Here is an 11,096-nt window from a genome sequence, read left to right on the forward strand (position 1 = left end):
TCCCTCTCCTCTGCTTTCTGTTTCTCCATAGCATGTTTCACCTCCTTATATAAAATGGACTTTCCTCATTTATTGTGTGTCTGTCTTCTCTACCCCTCTTCTAGAATATAAGCTTCATCCTAATTTAAGTCTGTTTGTTTACCTCTGTATCCCCAGGGCCTAGGATATTGCCTGGCATATCGAAAGCATTCAATAAATATTTGTTGAAAGGAAGTAAGAATAAGCAAATTAATAGGTGTTCAATAAATATTTGTTTAATTGAATGAAAAGTGTCAGCAAAAGATGACTGAAATTTCCAAATTCTAAAAATACGTCTAAATTCAGGAGAATAGTGAAATTGAGTGAAAGCTGCCTTATTATAAACATACTTGAGGAAGGATTAAAATTGTGTACTTGTGGTGGGAGGGGCAGCTGAGCAAGGCAATGTGTACCTTCGCGGAGACATTGGGGCTGCACAGCTTTCCCCTCAGAGGGCTGCAGCTGGGAGCCCGGTAACCCCACCCTGCTTGCTCAAACCATGCCATTTGGACACTGTCTTCCACACAGGTGTTTTCTTTTAAGTTATTTTGGTCTTTGCCTCTCTCCCCAGCTTGTGAAAGACGCAGAAATCTTGGGTGGCTTATGGGCATTTCTCAGCTCTAAGTAAGAAACTACCAGGAGTGAAAAATGACAACGAAAACACCCAGGACTAGCTGCTGGGTCTTGGGGAAGCAGAGCCCATTTTAGAGCAGTGCAGAATAGAACTTTCTGTCTTCTACCCAGGCTCCGCCTTTACACTGTTTATCTGAAATGTTTCTCCCCGCCTTACTCTTCTGTAGTCACCTACTTTCTCCGGGAGGATGGCGCTCTGATCAACATGTTCCCTCTTCCCTCCGGGACCCATAGTATTTTTTTTATGCTTCGCTGCTACTACAGCAGACGCCTGCCTTCTCTTTATTTGCTGTACAGTTCTCTGGTGCCTTGACTGTAAACAAAACATTTTAGATCATAGCAAGGTCAATGTAAGCACAGCCTTTCTGCTGGCAGCCAGATGTCTTAAGGTGGTGTGACTGTGACTCTTTTCAAGATTAACAAAGCAACAAAATGATTCTCCTACATATTAATTGCAGAAAGATACAGCGTGTACAGGGAGTATCTCTTTTCTACTTTTATGTAGGCTATTAATTCCATGAATAAAATCAAACTCTGTGGCAAGGTGTAATATCTCCAGAGTATCTCCATTTACTTATATATAGTGGTTTGTGAATGAATGCATATGAATACATGCTTACATATAATATAGAATTCCTGTGTAGTCCAGCAATTATTTAAAAATTTCAACAATAATGAACTAATTTCAGGGATGGGGTATAAATTATGGGACTGAGGCCTACCTTAACTGTCCTGTGTCTTTCTCTGTCTTCCCCAATCCAGTAAATTAAGTGGGGGCATTAAAAGTAGAAAAATAAGTTGAGACGGCCTACTTTGATCTCAGGTGAAATATTTTGTCAATCAAGTAGGAAGTCCTGATTCTTAAACAAGTTTTGGATACTGCCTCCCTCACTGTTCTCTGTGTAATACCCCTGTCCTTTTGGAATCTGCATTTTAGTTGAACTAGAGGATAGTGATACCAAAGGCCAGTGACAGCTTCATTTAAATATCAGTGACCACAGGCCATATCAAGGAAACATCTGCAGGCAGCCCAAGACATGAGAAGAAGCCATTTTGGATCATTTGTAAGAGAGGAGGACCTGCAGATTACAGCACAGGTGAATCTAGACAAAAACCTGAACCAGTTGGGACCACCAGGAAGGAAAGAAACAAAATGAACCAGCCTGAGAGAGGAGACCTGTGATCTAATCCCAGCTCTGCTATGGACTGGATATATGTGTTCTCGGATGGGAATCCGCCTCTCTGAGTCTTAATTTCCTCAGCAGTAAAAAGAGAGTGGAGAACTGTAGGGTTCCGAAGGTCCCTTCCAGCTCTAACATTCTGGAGTGTATGAGATGAGGCAGACACACAGAGAGGACAAACAATATGTGGTTAAGAAAACAAGTTAAAAATCAAACTCATCTTTAGCATAGATGCATAAGAAAACATCGCTGCTGTGGACTATTAAAACTGAAGATCAATCAGTTTCTAGTAAAATATATTAACTTTGGCCCAAACCAAGATTATATGTATTGGGGGAGTGGGGTGGGAGTGAGGCAGTTGAAGACCCACTGAGATCTGTCTGAGACGTGACAGCCCTGCCCATGCTGTTTCAACTTCCACCGCTGCGCTCAAGACCAAATTGACAGGTAAATTTCAGGTTGCCAAGGGAAGCAGAGAAATGCCTGAATAGTATCAGTCGGGAAGACATGGTTGTGGTGGTTTTATAAATCACTTTGTAATCTGGACTTTCAGATTATTTTCACCCTTCAACTACTTGTAACCCTCTAAAGGCATATCACTTGCATCTGAATGTTGTTCTGAGTAGGAGGGAGCAGTGAATCTGGTGGGAGAGAAAGGTAGGGGGAGGAAGCAGCTGTTATTTGGCGGTGGGACTCAGGAGACGGCTACAACCTGGGAAAGAACTGAAAAATACAGAGGCGAGTTCCCACACGCAGCCCATGTCAAGGGCCTTAACTGTGCTTGGGAAGCAAGAACCTGGGCCCGGGATAGAACTTCGCTTTCGAAAACTATGTATGTCTGAGACAGCGACCAAGTTTATTAGAGACTTGGGAGACTAGTCGATTTTTTTTATCTTGAAATCTTATTTTTATTGATGGAGAGGTTAGGTTCAGAGTACACAGTATTATAAATGCTGCGCCTACTCCAGGCTAATTTATAGAAAGACGTTCGCCCTGGCTTCTTTTCTCAGCCCCCTGCCTCCCCTAGAATAGCAGAGACGTCTAGGTTAGGGGTGAGCTAACCATTGTCCACCCCCGGCTAAGGCACCCAAGCAGGGGGGCTCCCAGCCCCTCGGCCAAAATTTCCCCGCCTCCTCCGCAGTGCAAGAAGTTGGGGCAGCGGGCGAGAGCCCAGCTGCGGGCAGACCTTCCACTTTCAGCCTCCGCCCCGCAGCTGCCCGCAGTGCGGGTAAAACAAGATCGCCGCCGAGGCGCACAACGAGCTGCCAGCAACCTTCGAGGTCCTCTGGTTCAGCCCCTCGGTTTCCCCGGCGAGTAGCGGGAGGTCTGGGCTTCGAAACCGCAGCGCGCCCGCCAGCGCCGCGCCGGGACCAGAACCCAAGGTCCCGCCGCCCAGGCTCCTCCCCAGCTTCCCGGCCGTTTGGCTAGTTTGTTTGTCTTATTTTTAATTTCTCCGAGGCCAGCCAGAGCAGGTTTGTTGGCAGCAGTACACCTCCAGCAATCACGCGACCAGCCAATCTCCCGGCGGCGCCCTCGGAGTCGGCGCGCTCCGCAAGGCGGGGAGGCGGCGGGACCGCGCCCGGGCCACCTTAAGGCCGCGCTCGCCAGCCCCGGCTGGGCGGCTCCCGGCGCCGCGACCAATGGATCTCCTCCTCTGTTTAAATAGACTTGCGGTGTCAATCACTTTCTTCTTCGTCAGCCTCCCTTCCACCGCCATATTGGGCAACTAAAAAAAGGGGGCTCGTCTTTTCGGGGTGTTTTTCTCCCCTTCCCCTCTCCCTACTTTCTCGCCGCTCCGCGACTCTGACGCCGGCAAGGTTTGGAGAGCCGCTCGGTTCGCAGGACCCGCGGGCTTGCACCAGCCTGGACTTGGACTGGCTTTGCCACCCCCGCCTCTTGCCTCTCCCCTCCCCTCCCCGCCCTCCCGCTCGCCTGTACACTTGATCTGTGGAGACTTTGGGCCGCCTGGCCCGGGCTTCCCCTCACCCCTCCCCAGACCCAGCGCGCTCCTGACGCTCGCCAGTTACTTGTCGGGGTTTGTTTTTCTTGGCTCCAGGGCAGTCGCAGGGCTTATAAGAGGGGTACGGGCTGGGTCGGGGCGTTTTGTTTTGTTCGGTTTTGTTTTCCGAGAGCGCGCGAGAGGCAGTTGTAAAGACCCGAGAGGAAGATGTCAAACGTGCGAGTGTCTAACGGGAGTCCGAGCTTGGAGCGGATGGACGCCAGACAGGCGGAGTACCCCAAGCCCTCCGCCTGCAGAAACCTCTTCGGCCCCGTGAATCACGAAGAGTTAACCCGGGACTTGGAGAAGCACTGCCGAGACATGGAAGAGGCAAGCCAGCGCAAGTGGAATTTTGATTTTCAGAATCACAAGCCCCTGGAGGGCAAATACGAGTGGCAGGAGGTGGAAAAGAGTAGCTTGCCCGAGTTCTACTACAGACCCCCGCGGCCACCCAAAGGCGCCTGCAAGGTGCCCGCGCAGGAGAGCCAGGATGTCAGCGGGAACCGCCAGGCGGTGCCTTTAATTGGGTCTCAGGCAAACTCAGAGGACACGCACTTGGTAGACCAAAAAACTGATGCATCGGACAGCCAGACGGGCTTAGCCGAGCCGTGCACTGGGATAAGGAAGCGACCTGCAACAGACGGTAATGACCCTCTCAAAACCATAAAACGTCTTGCCTGCTTGGGGGGTCTTAAACTCTCAGCTTTCTTTTCGGCGTATTCTGATGTAGCTTTTTGGGAGCGCACTTTCGTAATCTTAGGCTGTGAGTGCTATCTGACTGCCTGTCTGTTTATGATTTGTAAGTCAGAGGCCTGAGATTTTATTATCTGATAATTTCACTAACCAAAAACATCGCACTTTCCCCCGGCTAGCCGGCGGTAGGTATGTGACTACGTTGGGATGTTTATCAGCGGCCTCTCTCTTCGCTATGCAGAGAGAGCTTTGGGCGTAGCAAACACTGTTATGTGAAAACAACCTCATTTTGTGCCCTTAAAGGCCACTCGGAATGACGGGTCCAGGATTGTGGGTGGAGGTGGTGGGTTTTTCATCCTCTGACTATTGGGCCAACTTCTGTCAGCCATTGTTTTTTCCTGATAAAGATTGTTTGTATGTGTTCTTTTAAAAAATTCCTTCTTGTCCTTAGATGCCTCTCCTCAAAACAAAAGAGCCAACAGAACAGAAGAAAATGTGTCAGATGCTTCCCCAAACGCAGGTTCGGTGGAGCAGACGCCCAAGAAGCCGGGCCTCAGAAGACGTCAAACGTAAACTGCTCGGTGGGTTGATTTCTAGGAGCAAAAAACTGACACCCGAATTGGGCTGCAGGAACTCCGTGGGCTTTCAGACCCCAAGATACCCATCTCAGTGGTTGTTGGCAGCTTAGTGCTTGTGGGTTTTTGTTTTATGTTTTGTGAAGTCAAAAAAGTAGGAATTGGAACTTTAAAAAAAAAAAAAAGGAATTGGGAAGGCTGGGAATCACTATAGGGATACTATCTTTCTAAACAGTTTCCACGTCCTGAGATCATTTTCCCTTGAAACTCAAAGTGACTGGAGCAAATGTTCCCGGCGAGTACTTGTAACCAGGGCCCCGTGGGTAGGTCAGTTCCCTGTGAGTCTCACCAAAACATACTGGGAACAATAGGTTCTTTCCCCATCTGAACAAGAACTGGGGTTTGCTTCGGTCCCACTTCATGAGAATTCATTTCCCAGAGATCCAAGTTGAGTCAGTAACATATTTTGGGCCATACGTGAAAAAATGGCAAATAAATGATTAAATTTAAATTTTGAGGTAATCATTAGGTACAAATGGCTCATATTTGGTAAATCAAACGGTTAAGAATGTAAAGAGAGGTATGTTGTGTTCTTTTATTTTTATCATTTTCGTAACATTTCCCCTATTTTCTGGTAAGTTTTAGGGACAGAGAAGGAAACTTCCTTCATATTAAAAAAAAACAAAATAGAAAGCTTAAAAATACTAAGGTTCCTACAGAATTTCCGATAACACTGAAGTTTGCAAAGCAGAAGTCAAATTAACTCTGCCAGAGTAAGCAATCCAGGAACACGTCAGCATGTGTATGCTAATCTTACTATAACAGGATGATTTGGATGTTTGTAGGGGAAATGGATAGTAGATAGTAGGCCCAGCAGGATGGATCTACCCCACACAAGGGTAGTGGAGATTTTTCTATCTACTAAAATCTGATCAACATGAATAGCTAATTTGAATAATTTGGCCCCCAGCTTTACATGGATTGGTTATCCATAACGATCAAAGTATGTGTACTAATAGTCTGTAAACTTCTTACAGACAAGACTGTGACCTTTTTTTTTCCAAAACACACTTGTAGCCTAGCATATAAAGAGATCTTAATAGATGTTATTAACTTTTTAAATCCTCATTTATAAAAATTAAAAAATTAAAGAACCATAGGGATTAAGGTGGGATTCGTTTGTTGTTTTTAAATCATAATGTCACATATATGACAACATACATCTGATTTTCAGAGCTTATATAAAATAGCACTATAGAACCTTTATATTACAGCGGTACATGAAGTGGGAAAATTGGATGAAAAATTGTTCTGATGTAATCTTTCCACCTTCAGCTATTGTTGTTTTGTGACTTGTGGCCTAGCTCATCAGATGAGCCACAGTGACTCAGACTGGATTTTGACCGGGCCCCATTCTGACATAGAGAGGCATTTGTTAGTAAATATTGCCAGTTCAGAGAATACTAGAAATAGTTGTAATGCCTTATTCAGAAGCATTCATGTATATATTCTGCATATGACTAAGAAACTAGAATATTTGGGGGGGGGGAAATGTTAATAGAATTTTCTTTGGAGAGCCTTTCCTTTATATGTTATATTTTCAATTGTTTTTCAAATTTAGGAAATTTTGCCACTCTTAAGTGTTATAGTTTCTTAATTTTCCTATCTCTGTTCTTTCTCACCATCTTTGACCCTGATTCTCTAGACCAGGGTTTCTCAACGTCTGCACTATTGACATTTTGGTCCAAATAATTTTTTGTTTTGGGAGGCTGTCCCATGCATTGTAGAATGTTTGGCAGCATCCCTGGCCTCTTCCAGATGCCAACAGCATTTTCCTTCCCCCAGTGTGACAACCAAAAATGTCTCTAAACATTGCCAAATGTCCCGTGGGGGGCAAAATTGCCGAGTCTTGAGAACAACTACTGTAGACAAAAGTACACAACACAGAGGAGAGCAAAAATCCAGTGAAGGAAACGTTGGATGTAGATGTTTATAGTCATCAACTTTTAGTATGTACTTTCTTTTCCGTCTCTCAGGTGTTTCCCAACTACAAAGTGACAAAATAATTCCTGTACTTTATTGGTAATGTTATTCTAGGGCTTTTCTCCTAATTCTTCTTGTTTCTTTTGCAGAAATGAGAGTATGTTTCCTTGTTTATCAGATACATCATGGCTTGATGAAGCAAGGAAGATATGAATTAAAAATTTTGAATATGTATCACCAACTCCATGCAACGGAAGTCCAGTATAAGCACTGAAAAGGAACAACACAATAACACTAAAATTTTAGGCACTCTTAAATGATCTGCCTCTAAAAGCATTGGATGTAGCATTGTGCAATTAGGTTTTTCCTTATTTGCTTCATTGTACTACCTGTGTGTAAATAGTTTTTACCTTCTATGTAGCACATAAACTTTGGGGGAAGGGAGGGTAGGGTGGGGCTGAGGAATTGGCATGGGAGCTTGCTTTAATTTAGAGCAAGGAGAAAAATATTTGACTTGCACGAAAAGAAGCAGTTCTTGGGGAGGGTTTGAATTGTATTCTTTAAAGATGTAATGTCCCTTTCAGTGAGAACTGATACTTCATTTTAATCATCCAAATTTGAACGGTGGCTACAAATAATTGCTATTTATTTTTACACAAAGCTTTCTCATTTGGGAGCTCTGATCATTCCATTATGTAGCAGCAGATGGCTTTTAAAAAAAAACAAAACTATCCTACTTAGTGCTCCCCCCAAACCCCTAAAAACTGAAATTTACCAGTTAATTATTCAGCAGTTAGGGAATCGCTCTAGGTAATTCTGGGCAAAAATCTGGGGTGTATGGGGGTAGTTCTGAATGCTCAGAATCAACCATCTAATTTTTATCAGATTTGTTGAGAAAACTTCTGAATTTTCTTTTCATTTTGGGCTGTGTAGACAGTCAAAATAATTCTAAATCCTTGGGTATTTTTTAAAGATCTCTAATTTCACATTAATGAAATGCTTTTAAATTTAAGGCTTCTCATTCTAGTTGTTAATTTGTTAAACCAAAAGAAAGTGGTGTTTTTAAAGGAAAGTGTGTATAGAAAAGACCACGTGGTATAAGTGAAATGGATACTACATCTTTAAACAGTATTTTTACATTGCCTGTGTATTTGTATGAAACAAAACCATTTGAAGTGTACCTGTGTACATAACTCTGTAAAGACACTGAAAAATTATACTAACTTATTTATGTTAAAAAGATTTTTTTTTTTTTTAATCTAGACAATATACAAGCCAAAGTGGCATGTTTTGTGCATTTGTAAATGCTGTATTGGGTAGAGTAGATTTTCCCCTCTTCTGTTAAATAATATGGCTATGCTTAAAAGGTTGCATACTGAGCCAAGTATAATTTTTTGTAATGTGTGAAAAAGATACCAATTATTGTTACACATCAAGCAATCAATAAAGAAAACTTCCATAGCTATTCATTGAGTTGAGCTGTCCTGTGCTTTACTAAGCTTGAGGTATTTCGACCTGGCATTCTAGCCAAATTTACACAAAAATAATATGACGTGGCAAATATCTAGATAATTCAGGCCCATGACACAGATGATGTTTATGTAGGTCTGAAGGTAGTAGTCAATATTTTCCACATAGTTCTGTATGGGTGGACAAAGCTTTAGAGATAAAAACTAGAAAAGCCACATATTCATATAAAGGTTGTCAAAGTCTCCATTAGTTCAAATATTTGTCTTCTAGGATATGAATGCGTCAGAACTGAAAATTCTTATATAAGTGTACACTGATCACACATTTGCAGGATTGAAAATGAAAGTAACATTGGTGACTTCTCTAAATTCTGTATTTACACATGCAAAGTGTGAGCAATTAGAGCAATTGGTTGGACCATGTAATCTATACCTCTTGTCCAAATATTCAGATATATAGGTCCTTTAGAAAATGGCACAAATTCCACACTAATTTAGATAAAATAGGTATTCTTCAAATTAAGCTGGTCATACACAAATTCCTAAATTTCCTGATTATAATATATACAGCCAGAAACTGGTTTATCTAAATAACAAATCTGAGGGTTTTCAGTCTCCATATCCATATAGCAGAAGATATTTTTTACTTAAATAAGAAAAAAAAGATTTTAAAGTCAGATTTACTGAAATGATTCCTGTAATTTCACATTCTCTTAAAAAATGCGGTTAAGGTGTAAAAGTAAATTTTTTTTTCTAGGAATCTACAAATAGTTAAATCGCGAAAATCTGAATTTGGGTTAAATTGTTTCCCGCAAATAGTTACATTTACATTGTTGCACCCCAAAAAGGGGCTCTCAACAAGATAGTTTCAACTTATATTGACCGAAGTTGCTTTTTTTTTTTTTTTTTTTAAAGCAGGGTTGACTCTCTACAGCTGCCGGGAAAAGAAAAGTAGGTCCTTTGCTGGCTCGGCTATATCTTCCAAGTAGGTATTATTTTAATTAAAGACTAAAAGGTGTTTTTGTGATTCTATTCAAAACACGCATACAGGGTGTTTTTCAGGAAGACACTGAGAAAGCAAGAAAAACAATTCAAAATGGGGAGGAAGGAGTCGAAAGTCAGGAAATAATGAAATAAAATTAGTTTCTCTGAGCCAAAATGGGTCTTTTTTAAAAAGTGTCACTAACAGAGGGGGAAAATCCTCTTAATTGCCGCATGTACCCCATTTTCCTTTCCTAAATAGGCATCTTTAACGAGAATTTTTAGAGATTGTTTTAGGAGTGCTGGGCCAGGAAGCAGTGGATGCTGGCCGCGCCAGACACGTTCACAGGAACGCAGTACCTAAGTCGCCGGGTTGATCCATTACATTTCTGTGTCAAGTCTCTAAATGCGTCCCCGCAATTCGGAGCGTCCTCTCCCCGGCGCAGAGCTGAGGCGCCAGCCGCGGGCGTCCCTCCGAGGGGACCCGGCAGCCGGCAGCAGCCACCCACTGCCCGCTACCCAGGCCACTGCGCCGTCGTCTCCCCAAACCTCTCCTCGGCCCGGCGCCCGCCCGCCGCGTCAGTTGCGGGGTCGGGCTGGCTGGCGCCTCAGGAAGAAAAAGCCATCAAGTCTGGTTTCCCATCTGAAACTTGCAGCTCCGGCACCGCACAGGTCGCTGCGCCAGTTCCCGCGCCCCGGGCGCCCGCAGGCGGTTGAGGACGGCTGCGCCTAGGCCAGCGCAGCGGGGCTGGACGGTTTCTCAGAAACTTGCCTCCCTCATCATCTGTCCTCTGGGCTAGGAAGCGAAAGCCCCCGGTCTTCTCCGCAAACAGACCCTCCCCATCGGTACCCTGCCAACTCCAGAGCAGCGGGGGGATCTGAGCGAAAGGGAGAACCTTTCGGAATTCGTGGACCCTCCAGGGTAGCAGCCCGCTCCCACCCCCACTCCGAGCTCCAATGATCCGCAGCCCCGCGCATTTCGAAAGGTTCCTCGCTCGCTGGCGCAAAGGAGGGCCGCAGCGGCGCGCGGAAAGCCGAGCGCCACCGCCGCTTGCGGGGGTCGCTTCCTCCCTTCCACCCGGTTTGCGAAGTACCCCCATCGTTACCCAGCACGGAGGACTGGGGCTAGAAAGAGCTAGGAAAATGTGGGTCCACGGGCGTGACTGGGGGACGGAGGGTACCGTGGAAACCAAGAGGAGCGGGGCGGGCGGCCTTTCAGCCACCGTGCGCCCACCACCCCGGCCGCGCCGAGCGACCTTTCCCGGCGGCGTGGAACGCTGCCTTCGCCATTTCATCCTCATCATCGTTAGCGTCGACACTTGCTCTTCATAAGGTTTTTCAGATAGAAAAGGGTGTTTTAAGAGCTCGTCTAAGCTCTCCGGTCTGTTTTTCAGAGTATGCATTTTAAAAAAACTGCCATCTCTTTCACCTGAGCCACACCCTACGCTCACTCCCCTCCCTCCTGGCCAAATTGAAGGTAAAAATCCTGCAAGCGAAGCGGGGGTGGGGTGGGGAAAAAAGACCTACGGTCATGCTAAGAACCCCCCTCCCGGCGAGGAGAACC

The 11,096-nt window shown here is 44.7% G+C and overlaps 1 protein-coding gene across 1 annotated transcript; it reads left to right on the forward strand.

Moving 5' to 3' along the window:
• The first annotated feature begins 3,509 nt into the window (after positions 1-3,509).
• Positions 3,510-8,555, forward strand: CDKN1B (cyclin dependent kinase inhibitor 1B). Its single transcript, XM_006912630.3, has 3 exons — positions 3,510-4,474; positions 4,976-5,105; positions 7,232-8,555. Exons 1-2 carry the CDS (start codon positions 4,000-4,002, stop codon positions 5,095-5,097), a joined length of 597 nt encoding a protein of 198 aa, XP_006912692.1. The 5' UTR covers positions 3,510-3,999; the 3' UTR covers positions 5,098-5,105; positions 7,232-8,555.
• The last annotated feature ends 2,541 nt before the right edge of the window (positions 8,556-11,096 follow it).

The sequence above is a fragment of the Pteropus alecto genome, unplaced genomic scaffold (assembly GCF_000325575.1).
Source record: "Pteropus alecto unplaced genomic scaffold, ASM32557v1 scaffold103, whole genome shotgun sequence".
NCBI lineage: Eukaryota > Metazoa > Chordata > Mammalia > Chiroptera > Pteropodidae > Pteropus > Pteropus alecto.